Raw genomic sequence first — 20452 nt, forward strand, 5'->3', positions numbered from 1 at the left:
TGTATTAGTTTTTCCACGCATGACCACACATGACCTCCGCGCTCATTGTCACGGAGGCCATGTGGCACGGAAAACAGATGCTGCACACGCACAAGTGCAGAAACGCAGGCATGCAGGCAAATGCGGTCTTCATTGCAAATGCAGTTTTATTTTTCCCAGAGCATTAAAAATTACGTAAAGAACAACTGACAAATAGCACTGTGCAATAAACAAGCTAAGCAATGGCATGCATTCAGGTGTTCAGTATTATTACTTACAGCTTATGATAATTTCGCTTAACACCACACAATGAACTAAACAAAAAACTACACAAATTTACAAGCCAAAGTCTAACACAATAGATGGCAGTTGGTACAAAAGCTAGTATGATATATAGACATTTAAAATGTATGCTATCATTAAGCATCACGAGCTTATTGCAAAGTGCAACTGCTTGGTCCGTACAAAATGTCAGAGCTGAAACGGGACAAAAATTCGTGGCTCGGTTTAAAATCCTTGCAGCAGCCTTCGTTCCTGGCCAGGGCAAACTACATGTGGAGGAGCGCTACCAATGTTTCATTCAACATACTATTGCAAAGGTTGGTTTTAATGAGCAAGACCTGGCTGAACACTCGTTCGATGGCAGAATTTGATACGGGTAGTGATAGCAAAGACAGGAGGGGGTTCGGAGTTGTGTAGGGAACGGATGGCTGTGGTGGCTGTGGGGCAACGGAAGAGATATGTTATGCGTTGGCATTGGAACAGGGGCAATTTGGGCAGGAAAGGCCCGAGCGAATTGCCATGTAGGCGTCATGCGGCAGGCAGGAAATTCGGCAACTTTCAATTAGGTACAGCTCCGTGTTCTCCCTCTGTTCTGGCACCGAGGTCACCTGCGGCACACTATCAACGGGAGCTAAAAGCATCTCATGCTTAAAACGTAAGGCACCGAAAGCTCACATGTGGAGGCGGCAACAGTTCGCTGGCGCGCCCGGGTCGCGTTAGTGTGCGTATTCCTGAGGCCCGCTTACTTATATTCAAATTATCAAAAGGCCGTGATCCTTGACCTTTTGACATGCATATGTGTTCTCTAACATATAATTTGGAAAGTTTGATCTTGTAGCAGATGCGCTAAATTTCTTTAACCTGCTGTCATCTGCATTTTGATTGCAGCGTACTTTTCATTTGTACTTAACTATTTTTCTTTTTTTTACACAGGAAAAAGATGTAGCCCAAAAATAGTCACATAGCCAAAGGGAAAATTCTGACGCCAACTCGGAAAAAAGTAGCCCAATTTGGCTATTAATAGCCCAATCTGGCAAACCTGTTGCCACCAGCATAGAGCTTCTAGCAAAAATTACTAGAGGGAACTCTGGCGCTAGTGTCTACGGGAGCTGCAATGGGAGCGGTTGTACCAGCATGGGAAGTACATGGATTTGCCTAAACTTCGTCCTTTCGGCTTCAAACGGCTTTGTGACTTTGTAAACTTGTCGTTTTCAACAATGTATTGCGTAATAAATAATTAAATAAACATCGTTAAAATTGTCCGACGACAGGATTCGAACACAGGAACTCTAGCACACAAGCCTGATATTGAAAACATTAAGCCACGGACGCATGTACCGACATGCGAATGAAATGCCCTTATGAATTTATCGCGGGCATGCCAGTGCCGTGAGACGCTTGGTCCGTTTCGATTTGGCCACCTGAACAAGCTCAATCGTTGCAATTAATAGCAATTGTGCGTGTTCCCAGCTTCTTCTGCACTTCGAAGAGAATAGATTGCGCTGAAATTTTCGGCAATAAGATTGATATAGCGTAATATACAAAGCCACAAGAACGTACGAATCCACAACCACGAAGATCAGGCAAATCTATGTACTTCCCATAATTCCCATGGTGTTGCAACGACTGTGGCGCCAGAGTTCCCTCTAGTAATTTTTGTAGGAAACTCTATGGCCACCAGTCTGTGTCTGTCCCAGCATGCCTCAGTCCATGATGCATGCGGCGATGGGTTGACCGAAACCATACTGCCGAGGTCAACACAAACAGGGCACTATGGACTGGTGAGGAGAGGTGTGTGCAAAGAGAAGCAATTAAGACGCAAAAAACAGTGGTAAGGTTGCCTATTAGGCTTAGCCTATTTCATTGCTGCATCCTTGGCCTAATGCAAAGTGGTGCAGGACACACATGCCAATGGTGGCAAAACACCATTTTGCATTGGCATGAGATAAGTATATGTGTGATTGTGGCCTAAAGATTAGAGCATCGGACTGTTGTGCCTGGAAACCAAGGTTCGATCTTACTATAAGACACATAATTCTTTTATTTTCTGTGCATGAGCTATTCAGAAAGACAGCAACGGCCACAGTTAGTAATGTCCGGGAGGTCAACAAAGGTAGGCGAGTGATAGTAAAACATTGCAGTTGCAGTGACTGAATTGCAGAAGTTAGCATCAGGTGTCAGAGATCAAAGTAAAATGATTTATTAACGGGAGAGGCAGAGAGACCAGCACGAGAACATGTGTATTACCTGCCACTTTGTACAGAGGAGGAAGTAATGCATGATGACTGGGTCAAGAAAGGGTGCATAAAGGAAAGCATGCGTAACACTGCCATTTCCTTAAAGCCGAAAACCTAGGCCGCCTGATTACAAGATGTCTAATACATCCTTAACAGCCATTATTACTGCTGTAGTACTGTCCCACATAACCGATACATATTACAACTACATGAAACCAATAGATAATGAAACAAAGGGAACTGACATTTAGAAACAGGTACTAAAGAATGGAACAAAAGTGAACAAGAAAGAACTTGACGAGGCAAGTGTTAAATGCACATCCTCTGCTGTGTGCATGCAATGCGTACCAACTGGGCTACTGCGGGAGCTGCGCCCATGACCACTTTCTTGGGTACTTATACATGTGTACGAGATATAGCCCTGGGCGCATTAGCCAGTTCCCCTTGAAGCTATGAAGCTTGAAGCATAGACTCCTATACGAGATGGTATCAAAAAGTTTTGAGAGTGACTCTGTCTTGAAGAAAGTGATTTCTTTATGTGCATTTAGGCACTGTCATGTTCAATGTAGTCTCCTTGCGCAGCAATACAGTGCTTTCAGCGTTCCTACAACTTTGCAAATATGTCCTTGAAGCTTTTTTTCCGTTACAGTCAAATCTCGTTACACTGAATCTCAAGGAACCACTAAAATTGTTCTTTATTTTGAAAAATTGTAGTACTGAAAAAAATTTTATTCTTGTGGAAAATCATAAATGCAACAAAAGCAGTCGCCTACCTTCGCTGGGAACACATCCGCAAATGGGTTAATGTATAAAAAAGCACGGAATAAAGCACTGAGTATTCGGAAATTGATGCACGTTAATTTAAAGAATTGGTGCAATCCCCCACATCTTTACAATGTCAATTCCAGTGTCCACTTGAGAAAGAATATCTGCCTTTTCTTTCACAGAGAATTTCCTCCGCTTTTTTTTTTTTAGTGCTACTCCCAGAGCTCATCGCGAACATAGATACGAATGTCTAACATTTAAAGCGAGCAACACAGCCCTCTAACAAACGTACCGAGGTATTTGGTTGACGGAACAAAGACGGCGAGGGCCGGCGAGGCGCAATTGCAGGTGATTCCGATAGGGCAAATGCGCATTTAAAAAAAGGCAGGAGCATAGAGAAATATAGGCAGGCATACTGATGATGATGGTAGTGGTACATACGAAGCATTATGCATACGAAGTGTTATGAAAATACGATAACAACGAAATTCGGTGCATTATTCTGGAAAATTTGGTATCTGAACTTCGTTGTAGTCAAAGAGTTTTATATTCAACCAATGGGCGCTTGGTGGGGGATTTTCGAAATGTTCGTTAATTTGAAAAAATCGTTAATGTGAGGTTCACTCTAACAGGATTTCACTGTACAAGCTGAGAAACCTTCTGAAATTCGTGCCTGATTTAAGCAATTGTGTATAAATGATGACCTTAGAGCTTTGTAACAAGGCAAAATTGTAACAAGACTTTGTAACAAGGCGAAATAATTGGGGGTGAAACCTGACGAATGACCCTTTCATGTAGAGGATCATCAGTAGGGACGAAATTTAGGTAAACGGCTATATGACACAAAAAAATTGCAAGAGTCATTGCATTGGAAAAACTCAATGTCTCCGCGACTGAAAAGAGACTAGAAATGTCCACAGCTCGGGAAAAAGTGCATGCTCATTGTTTTTGCCTGTAGGATCTTCATTAGGCTTGCACATGCAGCATGGATCGCACAACGACTGATGCAAAAGGAAATGACAGAGATCATATTAAGAGACAGGAAGGTTTGCAGCACTGAGTAGAAAGTCAATACAAGCAGCTGATGCTCTATGACCGATGGTCTGTTAGGGAAACAGAATATGTGCAAAGAGAAAGGAAACACAGCGAGAGCACCAGAGGATTAATAAGGTGGTGTGATGCCATTGGGAAATTCATAGCAATAGGATAGAGCCAGCTGGCGCAAGACGGATAACTGGAGATCGCTGGGAAAGGGCTTTCGTAGGCCTCCGCTAGACACAAAACAGGCTTACAATGAGAATGACTCATATGCTCTTCTTGGTTTGTATGCAGCTGGCCAAATGTATTTGTGTGCATGGGCGAAGTTGCAATTATGTGTGTACTAATTGCTACCCCGGCAAAAATGTATGAATAGTTTGCTCTCTCTCCCTGCTGTGTGGCATGCAGTTGATGTCTAACAAATAAATTGAATGAGAAAACAGCCCTTTTAAACACAGTCTTCAAGCAGTAGACTTTGCACAAACATCTTTGATAAAATGTTCATGATTTGCCTTGATATGCTCGTTACAAGAGTGCTGAGCAGCCAGCTTTAGTCAGACCATGACTGGGAAAGCTGATAAAGTGGAAGGCAGCTTTATAGAAGGGTGCAATGCTTACAGTGCAAAAGTCGTTCAGCCCAATACAACACACCGCAGGCCACACCTCATGAGCAGTGTTGCAACACTGGGCCGCCACACCACAGGATGCGACTTACTACCAGTGTCCACAAGCAAACTGCATGTACATTCTAGGCAGACAGCATACTTTACCATAACTGAGAATGCAGCTGTCTCCATCACAGTAAAGGGACTCGAGCATTGTCGATCATGGCAAGCATAAGAATCGAATAGTAGGTGAGTTGTAACAGAGCAAAAGAGACAAAGGCAAGGAAAAAGTAGGAATGACTGCACTGTCTCCTAACTGAAGGCTTATTGATAACGCGTCGATTAGATATGCAAGCTCACAAAAAATAAGATGACACTGCCAAAACTGGGGTGACAAAATCAATGGTCAAACGAGGAGCATTTACCCGTCATCTAGAAAAGCTAACTCCAGCGCAGTCTTGTGTGAGCCAGCCATACATTGCTCCAACTAAACAGGAGTTTGATTTTTAATTTAACACATATCTGCATCACGCAAGTGTGGCTCAGCTGATTTCGTCATCCCACTGACTCATTTTGTCTTTTCTGTGCTTATATAATTAACCTGCACATGTTTTCAATAAACCTTCAGTTGAAAGACAGCGCCCGTGTCGCCTCCCACTCTTTCCTTGTCTCCTGTCCTTTTTGTGCTGTAAATCGTGGATGGCAAGTAGGTGTTCTGTTGAACTCAAGAGTGAAGCTCCTGCTCAAAGTGCGAGGTTTTGGTTTGAACTGATTCAGTTTGAAGGCATCGTAGAGTCTGCAACAGCAAGGGTTTGCTAGTGCATTTCAGTGGCTATAAACAATTGCACTTTACAGTGCCCTGAAACAATGCTGCAGATTGCCTGGCACACGTAATTCACTAAATAGCCAATACACTCTAATGTCACAACATTCTGTTCCCACATGACTGACTCCAGCCTACTGACACATAAAATTCCTGAGAAACAAAACAGAAGCCTGTTCCTTAATAAAAAGAAAAAGAACAGCACTGAAAACAGGATGACAAGAGGAGACCAATACAGCGCTGTGTTTGTCTCCTCTCGTTATCGTCCTGTTTTTAATGCCATTTCCTCAAGTTCCGTAATGTACCCAACAGCCCAATTAAACACACCTCTGCAGAAACTCGTTCGCAGAAAGTTATTCATGGTTGATTATTTTAGTCACTCTGAGGCTTGCAGGAATTTTTCCTAGGGTTTGGAGATGAGCGCTTCAAACGAATGCAAGAAAAAGATTAAAAGTTGAAAATGTCTTCTCAGTACACCTTTAAGGACCTCTACAGCCCTCATTTAACATTACAGTGTTTCTCACATAGCCCAATGCCTGAACCAGGTCTACGGCAGCAGAAGCTGTGAACTGTTTTGAAAACATGTTGCACATTTATGGCCTGTGTATACTTCATTCACCATTTCAGGTGTTTTCTAATTAGAGATTTGTGGCAGGGCATGTCTATCTAGCTGCTGCTGCATGTGAAAAGTGCACGGCATCACAGTGAGAGAAATGCTGGGTGAAAACACATCAGAAGTGGAATTAAGGCACAGAAAACTTTTCACTAGTATATATTTTACCACACCCCAGGAATGGCAAGGAACCATTCAGCTAGTTATGTGAGACAACCATTTCAGTGCAGCCTATGGTGCTTGAAGTGCAGCTACATGCACTGTTGCTATTTTCTGGCATTCCAGTTAATTGGTCTTTTTTTTTTTCACCCTTGAGAGTAACGAAATGGATAGTAAAGGAAAGGAAATGCTGTCAAAAGATTTCCTTGAGTATTATCAGATAACAAAATTTGCAGGCACAAAATAAAGTTGGCCAACACTTGAGAAATGACTGGGGATCAATGGGTGAAACCTTCCTCTAGCAGCAAACATTAATATTCTGCTCTTTATGGTGACATCTATACACAGGGTGTGTCAAGAAAGTAATGCAATCATATCAGTAAAAAAAATTTTATTCAAGATATCTTTACAGATGTTTAAAATTCTTTGAAGTAGACCCCTTTGGTATCTACACATTTTCGCCAGAAACTCTGCAAAGTACTGTACACATCCTGGAAGGCATCAACGGGAACCTCATTTGTCATGGTGGTTTGGATTGCTTCAATGGGCTCAAAACAGACTCCTTTCAGGCGAGATTTAATTCTCAGGTCAGGAAAAAGTCCATTGGAGCCAGGTCAGCACTGTAGGGGGGGGGGGGGCAGCATTGCCATGTGCTTTCCCAGGAACTCCTCAATATGCAGAAAGGTGTGGCTGGGACCATCATCGTGGTGCAACTGCCAGGTATTGGCAATCTCCTTCTGAGCTTTCTTTTCTTAATCTCTCGAGCACGTTCACGTTAGAAAGGTAGCTGTCAGTGTTGACTGTCTGCCCTTGGGGCACCAATTCTTTGTTAGCCACACCCTTGTAATTGAAAATGACAATTAGCATGGTTTTCACTTGTGACTTGTTAATACTCAAATACGTACTCCTGTTTCGTCACTGGCAATTGCATTGTCCAAAAAATGAAGTTCAATTTGCACACATCGCAAAAGCTCACATTCAATCATCACTTATTCTCGTGGTCATAAGTCAGCAGTTTGATGACCAGCTTGTAGCTAATGATGTTGTTCACAGTGATTTTCAGGATATTGAGTTTCTGCTATCATATGTACATTCATTCGGCAGTTGGTGCTCAAAACATCATGGACATATGAGGCACATTTTCGTCACATTTGCTGGTTGGCGGTTATCCAGAGTGGAATTCCTCATCTACGTCTTTCTGGCCATCCCTAAACGACTTCAACCATCTCGAAACTTGAGAATATGACAAAGCACAGCCTCCTTAGGCTTGCTGAATCATTTGGTAGCTGTCGGCAGGACTTTCACCGAGTTTATCACAGAACTGCATTGCATACCTTTGTTCACCTGTTTCGTTCATTGCGTGCTATGATAGCACTATCTGGAGATTCACGAAGACAGTGATCCTTATGCTCCCAGAGCTCGGAGCAGACTGAGCTATGCAGTGCCCCTTAACCTAACAAGTCTGAGTGCGCTGGGACCAATAGAGTGCCTTAAAAAAAATCATTGCATTACTTTACACAGGCACACTCTGTACATATTAAAGTGAAGCTTTCTCCCCGTCCTGTTCTTGGCATGGTTGCTGCAGCTGTCTGCTGCTATGAGAGTCCGCACCTTAGTGTGGAGATATATATATTATTATATACACAGCTGAACCCACTTGTAACAATACCTGTTTTAACAATACATCGGTTATAACAATGAAAAGCTGCTGCACCATCAACTTTTGCATGTTTTTTATGGGGAAATAACCCGCTTATTGCAATGTCCCCGTGCTGCATTAGCGGTTTTAATGATGAAGTTTGGCTGCTGGGTGTTCGTGACGAAAGGTAACGGAATGTGAAATCCTTGAAAAGAAAAAAGAAAAAGTGAAATGCGAGCCGCTGCATGATCGCCTGCCACCGCAACTGCCGCCACGTGCTTCTCTCCACGAGACATGCACGCCAGTCTCGTGCGCATCTCTCCCATCACGCTCACACCCTTCCGAACATAAATGGGCTGTGCCCATATCTCTGTGCTGCACCACCCTCTGAAACACGAATGAACTGGCCCAACTGCGCTGCTCCCAGATTGCTTACTGGGCCATCTCTATGGTGGGGCCCTCACACATGGTTCTTTATTCTATGGCCCTTAGTCTGCACAATTCTGCTAATAGATTAAGTCGCTTGTGTTTATGTTTGTTCGTTGCGGCAAAGTTGTTCCTCACCACTTTCGTTTCTCAGCCTCGTTTGACTTGCCACAAAAACGGAAGATGGCTGATCCACCCGCTGATCATTGGCAATGCACGACCTTGCCGGTGAAAAGAAAGCGCACTGCTATAGATTTGAAAACGAATTGCTTCCAACCGATGAGGCGATCGTCGCGAATGTGCTTGTATCGGATAGTGACAGTGACGGCCATGATGGCAGTGCTGATGCAGTAGGACAGGCTGCCTCAACATTGTCCCCGCAGGAAATCCAGTGGATGATGCAGTCCTTTGTGCGCTTGTTTTCGCGACGAACTTTCCGCTTCACTGCGTGGATGCCTCGGAGAAAGATGTCGGCAACCTTCACGTGAAGCAAGCAAGACTGACAGACATGAGGTTTTCTCATGCAAGTTAGTGGCAAGTACATGGCGAGATGCTTGTGGCGATCACGTCGCAGCATTTCTTCTGGATTTCTCAAGCTGAAATGCTGCCTCGGAAACCTTTTCCCATTTTTTAAAAGGTGCCTTTTACTTGCCATGTCACTCGCTGCCCGTGACCCCTCTTTGCTGTTATAGCAGTGCCTCTCTTGAACGCCGACAGCCGTGGCTTGTTAACAATACACAATCGGAGCATGCAGGAACCAGAGTTAAACAATTAAACGAGTCAACACAACCAGAAGCCGGATGCAAGGTGGTGGGGGGGAGAACTGGCCTTCCCACCATTATAATTTTCTCAAAACAGCTACGCCATCTGCCATTTTGATTTTTTTTCACGCAACACGGTTATAACAATTATAGGTCATAACAATGATTGATTGATGATTGATGTTTATTGGCGCAAGGGCATCTAAGCTTGGCCAAAGAGCGCCAGGAAATGCGTTATGGTTTAGTAAAATCGTGAGTTTAGGACTATGACTTAAAATAAAGGCTGTATAGAGGCCTACAAGTAAGATATCTGTATATACTAGTGGATGAATTCTAAAATAATTACTAAGATACATATAAGGCCTTAAATGAAATTGAAAACAATGAAAACAATAAAATTCTAATCTTGAATATTGTTATAAGTGGGTTTGACTGAGTGTGTGTGAGTGTGTGTGTGTATATATAAATATTTATTCAGGATCCGCAGATCCGAATCATGAGACTGAAATATTAAGAAGAATAAGAATGGGCTGGGGTGCGTTTGGCAGGCATTCTCAGATCATGAACAGCGAGTTGCCATTATCCCTCAAGAGAAAAGTGCAGAACCAGCTGTGTCTTATCAGTACTCACGCACGGGGCAGAAACCTGATCGGAGGCCTACGAAAAGGGTTCTACTGAAATTGAGGATGAAGCAACGAGCTATGGAAAGAAGAATAATGGGTCTAACATTAAGGGATAAGAAGAGAGCTGATTGGGTGAGGGAACAAACATGAGTTAATGACATCTTAGTTGAAATTAGGAAAAAGAAATGTTCTTGGGCAGGGCATGTAATGAGTAGGGAAGGTAACCGATGGTCATTAAGGGTTACAGACTGGATTCCAAAGGAAGGGAAGCATAGCAGGGGGCGGCAGAAAGTTAGGTGGACGGATGAGATTAAGAAGTTTGCAGGGACAACATGGCCACAATTAGCACATAACCGGGGTAGTTGGAGAGGTATGGGAGAGGCCTTTGCCCTGCAGTGGGCGTAGCCAGGCTGATGATGATGATGATATATCCGAAGTGTACATGCATGTCAAAAGAAAGTACCAGCATATGGGCTTACATATATGACCTTTGTATGCTCACAAAACAAAGTAGTACAACTAAGCGAACCTCTGTTCTGCATTAAAAAATATAGAAGAAATTACTGCATAAAACCTGAACCTATCACATCGGCTCACAGGTATTTTGAAACTGCATCGACCTGTGATTAGAACAGAGCATTAAATTCAATGGAGTGCTTGATGTAATTTCTTTTTATTTAGGCATGCAATATGTGCCGCTGGATGTGCGATTCTAAACTGCAATGTGTGCCATAAGGTAATTATTTATGAACTTAGTGTGTTTTTGTTAATTAGTTGGCTATACATTTCAATCTTTTTGCAAGTAATGTCTGCCTCTTTGAGCTAGTAGACCATCTCACAGAAAAGAATTGTGCTTTATTCTGCCACAGGATATTCTAAAAAATATTTCAAGATATTTCCCGAGACACCCGGCATATACAATCTTTATTTACAAGCTGACCCACTTTTGTGGCTTAGCGGTTATAGTGTTAGGCTGCTAAGCACGAGGTCACGGGATCAAATGCCGGCCATGGCAGTTGCGCTTCAATAGGGGTGAAATGCAAAAACGGCTGTGGTCCTGTGTATCGAGGTCAAGTTAAGGCCTCCTGATGGTCAAAATTAATCCGGAGCCTTCCACTATAGCGTGCCTCATGATCAAATAGTGGTCTTGCCACATAAAACGCCAGAACATAATTCATTTCAATATTTGCAAGAATCTGTTGTTTACATCAGACACTAAAATATAGAGCACAATCACCACCTGGCTGGTGATTGTGCTCACTCGTTTAATTGCTTCCTGGGCACTCCGATCGCATGTAACAAGTCGCGGCTATCGGCGTTAAAGAACGGCACTGATATAACAACTGCAAAGAGGGCTCACGAGTGGCAAGTGATCGCTCTGGTGGCCCTAAAAGGCACCTTTTAAAATATGCGAGAAGGTTGCCACGGCAACCTGTCAGCTAGAGAAATCCCGAAGAAATGCAGAGGCAAGATCGCCACAAGCATCTCACCATGTACTTCTCGCTTGCACGAGAAAACCCTATGTCTGTCAGCCTTGCATGCTTTACGCGAAGCTTGCCAACATCTTTCGCCAAGGCATCCAGGTGCTCCATGTAATGCAGCGGAAGCTTCCTCGCAAAACGAAGCACCGGAGGGACTGAATCATCTGCCAGGGCTCCTGTGAGGACAACGTTGAAGCAGCCTGCTCTACCGCACATCGCTGCCATCATTCAATGACTTCTCACATTTTCCCACTTTGTATTACTGACCAATTTTTGTAAACGAGAGGGAAGAGGATTAACTGAGGGGCCCAAATTTTTTATTAGTCACATCACAAGAACCCAACAAACACCGACACCAAGGACAACAGAGGGAAAATTACTTGTGCTGAATAAATGAAATAAACGATGAATTAATGGAAATGAAAGTGGATGAAAAAAACAACTTGCCGCAGGTAGGGACCGAACCCACAACCTTTGCATTTCGCGTGCGATGCTCTACCGATTGGGCTACCGCAGCGCCGTTTCTCCATCCACTTTCTTGAGTATTCATGTTTCCTAGTAGAACCTTGGGAGTGTTAGCCAGCGCCACCACTCACAGACCTTGGCGGTGGATGTGGAACTGCCGCAGGCGTCACGAGTACGTAATCTTTTTGGGTGAAGGTGACCAGTCGCCTTCAAAAGAAGACATTCTCGTGACGCCTATGGCAGAAAGGACATTTCACGTCCGCCGCCAAGGTCTGTGAGTGGTGGCGCTGGCTAACACTCCCAGGGTTCTACTAGAAAACATAAATACCCAAGAAAGTGGATGAGGAAACTCCGCTGTGATAGCTCAATTGGTAGACAAATTTTTGTGTATTCTGTAAATGTACTACCCACCCCCTCCCCTTATGTAATACTCCAAGCAGGGGCCTTTAAGGGAATAATAAATGATGATCATCACCATCATCATCACTATCTGATGCAAGCACATTCGCGATGATCACCTCATCAGTTAGACGCACTTAGTTTCCAAATCCATAGCCGTGCGCTTTCTTTTCACCGGCAATGTTGTGCATTGCCGATGATCAGTGGGCAGATCAGCCATCTTCAGTTTCGGTGGCGAGTCAAGAGGCTGGGAAACCACGTGGCCAGGAGCGATTTTAATGGAACTAACAAAGACGAACGAAACGATTAAGCTGTTTGCAGAACTGCACTGAATGAGGAGCCAGCAAGAAATCTGGGAGTAGCGCAGTTGGCACAGTCCATTCGTGTTTCAGAGGGTGGCACGGCGTAAAGCTATGGGCACAGCCCATTCATGTTTGGAGGGGCGGAAAGGCAACAGGAGAGATGCATGCAGAGAAGGCTGAAAAATGAGCGCACGGTGGCTGTCAGGGCCACCGTTCAGCGGCTTGAATTTCTCATTTTTTAATTTTTTTTTTAAGGAGTTCACATTTCACTACCTTCCGGCACGGACACCCAGCAGCCAGACTGTAACCGATAATGCGGCATTGGGGCATTGTAGTAAGGGAGTTATTTCACCATGGGAAAACACCATGGAAACACTCGTCTTTGTAATATGTAGCCACAGCTTTAGGCACATATTTGGCCAACCACGGCTTTTAATTCATTAGCGCTTCCGCATGCCATAAGCTACTGGAATGATCTTCCCGATTGCATCGTTGCCATTCATGACTCTGCAATCTTCAAAGATCAAGTACTGCTCTGGTTTTCTTGGCTGTTTTATTCACTGCCTTGTACTTTGTTAGTCACCCTTTTAGCCGCCATTTCAATGTTCCTTCAGAGATTGCATATACTGTGCAATATTTTTCTGGCCTTATATTTGTAGCTTTATACTCGTCTTCTCTGCATCCTGTGAAACTGTTACCCATTGTATAATGATGCATGAGTTGCTTTTTTTTATGGTCCATCATTTTCTGTACATGGCTCCCTCACACTAGAGTACTCCTATTTGGAGCCTGCGAGTATTTTGAATAAGTAAATAAATAAATAAATAAATACAAAGTTGACGGTACAGCAGCTTCTCATTGTTATAACCGATATATTGTTAAAACCGATATCCTTATAAGCGGGTTCGACTGTATAGCAGAAGAGACTCGCAGCAGCATTTAGGCTGCCATAGTTAACCCATGCGACCTGAGTGAGTAAGTACTTACCAGCAAGCCTAGCACCTGTGACCAGCAATCCAAAGGTAGCCAGAGCATATGGGTGTTGGCCACAGTCATGGAAAGAATGAAATGTGGAGATGAAAGTGCATTAAGTGGTTGGGATGTGGATCACAATTTCTGTCTCTTTTCTCCCTTCTTTATGTGTATTTTTCTTACACAATAACTAACCAGGTAAAAAGGGTACATAACAATAGAAGTAAATTCCAAGCTGTGCCCACTGAAATGAAGCGAGAAATAAAGCACACTGCATGACAACAATGCACTTGGGAACACTCTGTGACAAAAGGCTTAAAGAGTATGAGCTACAAGCATTGAAACACTCCCAATTCAGGGTTCGTACAGAACATTTGATGCAAATACAAGGACAGGGATGTAAGCAGCTAAAGAAGCTTTGGAGCAGCTCTAGGAGCAGCAATTTTTTTTTTTTTTGAAGCAGATCTGGAGCATAAACTGTCCGTTTTGGAGCAGCTTGGTGAAGGTCAATATGAGTGAAATAAAGGCGTACAAAGAAAAGGTGTTCCTTATTTGACTTTGCAGAACACTATTAGGTTACGCCAGATCAGTTCTGCAGAAGTTTGCAAGGCAAGCGAAATTCATGACGGGGAAAAAGTGTCATCCACATGAGTGTAGCATCAAGCTACAAGGAAACCCATACAGGTTTCTCTAAACCACCATAAAATTACATGACAGATGTGCCAACTTAATGTGCCTAAGAAAAAACATTATTGAGGGCTTTATATTCATAAGCTTATGTTATGCTAGTTGAGTGCTTTTTTTTTCATTATTGTGAACAAGCAACTAATACTTAACTTTGATGAACTAACATTTATTACCTTACTTATTCAATAAGGTGTCAATGCAAAAAAGTTGTGGAACACGTCAAGAAATGACAGATAACAACGTATACAGCAACCTAGGTCTTGTGTGGTCCTTTTTTTCTAACAAAAAAAAAAAGAGAGAAGACCTGCAAATTTTCCTTTCTTTAAATCCACGTGACAATGCATCCTCGCACCAGTAATATAAGTGGCCTCAGACGTAAACATCATCAGTGCGTTGTCTACACTACGAATGTGCTAACCTGGGTCACGGTCTTGTAACGGTTTGGAAAGCGAACCATTACAAGATCACACTACTTTGTGTGTGATAGGGACTGAAGATGCGACACAAAAAGTGCTCAAGTGGCGACAAAAGGGCACGGCCGCTCGTTTCCAGTGCCACTGTTCGACTAGGTTTGCGTAAAGATTGATGCAATCCTTGGTGCACAGAAGCGTTGTCATGGTCCCACTGGCTTTTTCTTCCCGTTATTTTTTATTTCACAGGCTTTTTTTCTTGTTAATAAGGTCTCCACCAAACCTAGGTTGTCTTAAATTCTGTTATCGGTCATTTATCAACGTTATTCACAGCTTTTTCAGTGACATCTCATTGATTAGGTAAATTTATAATTTCAGCGAAATACACGTATTCATGCACAATGAACGAGAAATATTCACAGTGGCCACCATGAACAACTTGTGCTCATCAAGGTACAGAGAACATGGTTCACGTAGTACCCGCTGGTATTTTTCAATTCTAAGCGATTCAGTCAAAATAGCATACAGCACAAATAAGTGTAACATGATGTACTGGTCACTGAACGTTTGCCAGTAGGTATTTCACATCGTTTGCCTCGGAAAAGCTATGATATTAAAAAAAGAAAACGGATAAAAAATTTTCACTAGCTTCGCGGTCTGCATCGTCAACCAATATTATGACTAAGCTCGATTATGCAGGCTTATTCACAGTTCCACCACAGGCGCCACAAAGCCAGTATAAAACGCAACCGATATTTCATGTACCGAACAATGGTTTATTAAAATTTTTGGGCTCGATCTTCAGAAGTCACGTCGTGAGCATCGTTGCTGTGAACGCAATTTCAGAGGTTTGCAGTTTCACCGATAGTTTAATTACGACCACCAGTTTGGCCACTAAGGTTGACTAACTATGAAACATTACATCCTTGGCTTGCATTCTGTGGCGGCAAGAGCCTGATTTCGTGTGGTGTGGCCAGGCAGAAAGTATTCTAGTCTGAATGCAAATTTGAGTGATGATTGCGGTTGCCACTGGATATTTGTGACCAAGAAGTTTCATGAAAGCAAGCATGTCATTTGTCGGCACGCTGCACAATCATCCCAGTAACGGGTGTGATGCACGTGCAAAATAGATTTAGAACGTCACAAGCACGGCGTTCGCCCAATAATTGACTCAGATGTCAAAATGAAAATTACGTTATGGGGCTTTACATGCCAAAACCACTTTCTGATTATGAGGCATATCGTAGTGGAGGACTGCGGAAATTTCGACCACCCAGGGTTCTTTAACGTGAATCTAAGTACCAATAGGGCGTAATATAGAGTGTTAAAACATATAACAAAACTGATAAGCTACACACTAAGCAGAGTGTATGACCTTATTCATTCAGCGTGGCTTTCCTTCCAGACCGCCCCATGAAATGAGCACCAGTTCAAATCATCTTTAGCTGATCTGCATGTACACAAATGCATAACACTTTTATAACATATTGGAGGACGCTTAAGCTTCGCTTTTAAAATGGAATGCGATAGCACTCAAAGATCTCCGACAGCTTCTCGCACTTCCCGGCAACTGCAGCTTATGTAACAGTAATGTTTGCCTGGAAATGCTTGCGGCGAATACTATACACGAAGGCGAGCTTTCCTGTTATTTCTTTTATAGTGTTAAAAGGAACCAAGGGGTCGTATCACTCCTACTAAGACAGACCTCAAATGGCAGCTGGAAAAAGGCTTTGTGTTTGAATTCCCCGTAATGGAATTATGTTTTCTCGTGTATTCACATTACAATCCAACGCTATCATGTCTGTAGATTGTGTGTAAGTTGTACTTTATGAATTTCCTGATGCATTTTACATTGAGAAATTCAATTCAGTAATGCCTATGTGCCACGCGGAGGGCCTGCGTAGTTTGGGAGTTGTGGTTTGGGGATTATTTTCTCGGCCGTGGGTACTGGCACCGACACCTACACTGATGCCGGATTTTCTACGACATGGGACCCTTAATGCTATTGTTTTAAAACATTCATAATGCATTGCATGGCACAAAACGGTTTTCATTTTCTTGTGGCCTATTCACAATTATGCCGCCAAACACAACCACATTCCAAAGACACCAACGCTGAAACGGACTGCTCAGGCTTGGACAGCAGGGCTAAGCGCTAGCCATGGCATGTCTATGGGCTATGTAGTTGCCCCTGAACAAGCACACCCTGCTGAATTTGGCAACTAAATTTAAAATTAATGTTTTGGTGCAGATTGGCACAGCTCAATGGTTTGGCGCAGGCTGGCATAATAAGTGCAGCACTTCCATCCGTGAAGGAGAATTCAAAGATTTCAAGGATGCCAAAGGCCAAAATTCAAGGAGGGAGAAACAAGCTCTATTCATACACATACACTAAAAAATAGCGAAAACTTTTTTTTCTTAGATGCAATTTCTTGCAGCTAAGTTGGACACATGCTTCAAACTCTTCAGGTCACTTTTCTAATTTGACTTTCCTATTGTAATGATGTCAATTACCTTCTGGCATGATGGTTAGCAGTGTCCAATATCAACCAAATTAAGATACTTGTCACGTTAAAACCAAATGGCTGAAACTTATATTCTGCCAGGCATTTATAGAGCTAAGGGTTTGAAAATGGAGCCATGATGGCTGCGGTATGAACCAACCAGAAAAACAACAAAATGGTGGCATGGCTTGGTCACTTGACCTAGCTTTGTCTAGCTCAACGATGGTAACAGCAATTTATAGAGCCTTTTTGTTGGTGGCTGTGGACACACCGCAATGCAATCGTTTGCCGACACTCGTCAAATGAAATACCCAAGATTGTTTCCTGACAGACAGTGTCCATGGCATAGCCACTATGCAGAGTTTGTCACATCGAATGTTCAAATGTACGTCAACCTTTCAAGAAATTCGAGGAGCATACTTATTTTCAAGGAGTTTCGAGAACCACTGGATCTCTTTTCCAAATTCTAGGGTTTTCAAGGAGGCGTATGAAACCCGTCACATGCAAGAGGATTACACACACAAGCACACACACAAGCACTACACCAAATTGAGCAAGTTGCAGGAAGAATTATTAATGTGCTTTGTGTTTTCAGAAGTAGTATTACTTTAAATGGCATCTAAAGGCCTTCAGTGAAGGTAGCCTAACAATGTATACAATGAAACTTGTGGCATCATACTTGGTTGGAGCTGCCGTTGGGACAGAAAATTCAAGGCAGGAAGTTCATCATCCTTATGTTCTCAGTTGACATATTCAACATTTCTATACCAAATGAATGCAACTAGAGTATGGAAAGAATACCTCAAGAGACTAAACTAATTTGTAGTGTCTTCTTTGTGAGTCATCACAACAGGTTCAACAGAATTGAAGTGTAATTCACTATACAAAGACCACTGGGAAGATGGGAGAACTGAAGAGGCAGTACGAAGAGCCACGTGACAAATGACAGTGCGAGTGCGTGACTGCACACAAGAGTGGTGTTGGAAAGTAGTGTTTACTCAGCCTGGCAGTACTAAGCTCAAGATGGAAATTCCCCTGGCCTGCCTTACTCCCTCATTCAGAAACGCATCTCAACTTGAAGCCCATGCTTAGCTTGGTCAAGATAATACCTGGTGTGAAAGTGCTCAAGATAATCACTGTATTTCCTATGGCATGTTCATGTCAAGTTTACCTTAACTAAGTGAAGCATGGGGTTCAAGTTAAGGCACATTTCTGAACATAGGAACTAACGTTCCATAGCAGCTTACATATAGGAATTTTGAGACCGAATCGAATAGTGCCAGAATCACAAGAAATAAAAGCACTTTTTGAATAGTTTACGAATAATGAACTGCTGTTTTCACCACAGACCTTCATATCCTAGCATATTTACAACGTGAGCAAGTTCCCATCACTACATTGCAGATTATGAAGTGTTTATTAAAAGCACCCATGAAGTGTTAACAATATTGATACCGCATTATTTTGGAAAATTCAGCATATAGAAATGTGGCCCTGCCAAGGAATGGGTTTGACTTGAGCAAATAAACAGCTTAAATATTGATGCAAAAATGTCAAATGGCCCATTGAGCAAGAAAGCCAGCGTCTGTCATCTGCAGCAGCGGAATGGTACCCTCGCTCTCGGAAGCCGGCACGTGGTTAGTATCTCTCTCTCTCCCCGTCCCTTGGCATAGCTGCTGCACGTGCCTGCCGGCCTTGGCGGTTGCTGCTGCTTCGTAGTTCTCTCATCGTGCAGGACATCAGTGGCATGTAGCATCAGCAACACAGGCTGCTGCTGCTTGCTGGTTTGGGCAGCATGTAGCGCTAGGGTACATTACTCGCAACGCAAAACTCAAAGGACTGCTCAGCGGCGTTCAATTTGAGATTATAGCTTTCGCATTCACAACTCGTAGGAACTGCTCAGGTGTCCTCCGATTTTTTCACTGTATTTGAGACTCATTGGTGAGTGCGAATGATAGTGGTTTAGCTGGAAAGCCTGGCACCTGGGTGACATACAGTGTGTTTTAGTACGTAACTTCTCGTGTTTTAAGTCTACTGTGGCCACCGGTATGTAGGAGTGTGTGCATAGCAGTGTTTGAGACCGGACCAAATCAAATATGCATTAAATAGTGCCAGAATAAAATAGAATCACATCAACTACTTTTGGAATAGTTTCATAATAATGTACAGCTTCCCCACCAGTAATATCAAACAATTTTTAACATCTTGGTATTCACAACAATTTAAACTTTCTGTCATAATGGCGCACATTAAAAACATGATTTTCTTTAAAAGCTTATAGGAAACATTAGAAACATCTAAGCCGGTTGTTCACAACTTCACTTTAATACCGGTAACCTCGTGGGACAAAATAATATGTGTGTACCGTCGGCACCAGCATGCGTGTCGTCTGCGGCAACGGCAACCTGTACACTCTTGTACACTTGTGTTTCATCCTTGATCAGGTTGTTTCCTCCCGCTAGCACAAGAAAAGCTAGCAACAAAAAAAAAACGTTTTTTTTCTCTAGTTCAAATTGTGGCGGCAGACTATTCTACAAAGTATGCTGCAATGAAACGTATTCAGATATAATGCGCTTCCGATGAGAGGACACTGGTGCTGCTTCTATAGATGGTACTGAACAATACCAACTGACTAATGCCAGGCCACATAGCTTGTTGCAAGTATTCATGTAGCCAGAGAAATCTGGCTGACTAAGTGATGCAACATGCTCTAGCTCAGTATACGTTACGTCAATGGCATGAAAAAAATGTAATGTTTCCTTCAATTTCGTGGTTGATTACGTACACTCTTTGACATAAAGTTTTTGAAAGGTTCTGTAGAAATATTCGTATTTGCAACTGGTGACTATTAGACTCAAGGACTTGCACAAATAATGGCTATTTCATTTGAGAACCAAATTGAAGAGAAAAACATTGATTTGCCGCTCAAAAGTTTCGAATATTCACACTCTCCCATATCAGTATGAAATTTATCACAGAGTAGCTAGTATGAAGTATTCGTAAACTACAAGAAAAATATTCATATTTACGAATAGTGATTATTTGATTGAAAAACCAAATCAAATATGGTAATATTTGTTAATTTAATGTTTTGAATACTCGTCCACTCCAATCGTTGACCCTACTGTATAATACAAAAACTTACGATTGCGTTGTACCGCTCTGCAATACAGCTACGATTGCTTTGACCTTACAAGTTGTACTTCTCTATTTGGGTAATCATGATTCTGAAAAAATGCTTTGAGGCTTCTCTACTCAATCACGCAGGAAAATCACGGCTGA

At 42.7% G+C, this 20452-nt stretch overlaps 1 protein-coding gene across 6 annotated transcripts in view; it reads right to left on the bottom strand.

Moving 5' to 3' along the window:
* Window positions 1-20452, bottom strand: part of LOC135911390 (uncharacterized) — a 149268-nt gene that overhangs the window by 66854 nt on the left and 61962 nt on the right. For 5 of the 6 annotated variants that reach the window (XM_065443648.2, XM_065443642.2, XM_065443643.2 and 2 more), the window contains one exon: window positions 13585-13599. The exons of the other annotated variant lie outside the window; for it this stretch is intronic. In XM_065443648.2, the coding sequence (XP_065299720.1) occupies window positions 13585-13599 (15 nt within the window). The remainder of the gene's footprint in view (window positions 1-13584; window positions 13600-20452) is intronic. 6 annotated transcript variants of the gene reach the window in all.

This window comes from Dermacentor albipictus, unplaced genomic scaffold (genome assembly GCF_038994185.2).
Source record: "Dermacentor albipictus isolate Rhodes 1998 colony unplaced genomic scaffold, USDA_Dalb.pri_finalv2 scaffold_11, whole genome shotgun sequence".
NCBI classification, from domain to species: Eukaryota; Metazoa; Arthropoda; class Arachnida; order Ixodida; family Ixodidae; genus Dermacentor; species Dermacentor albipictus.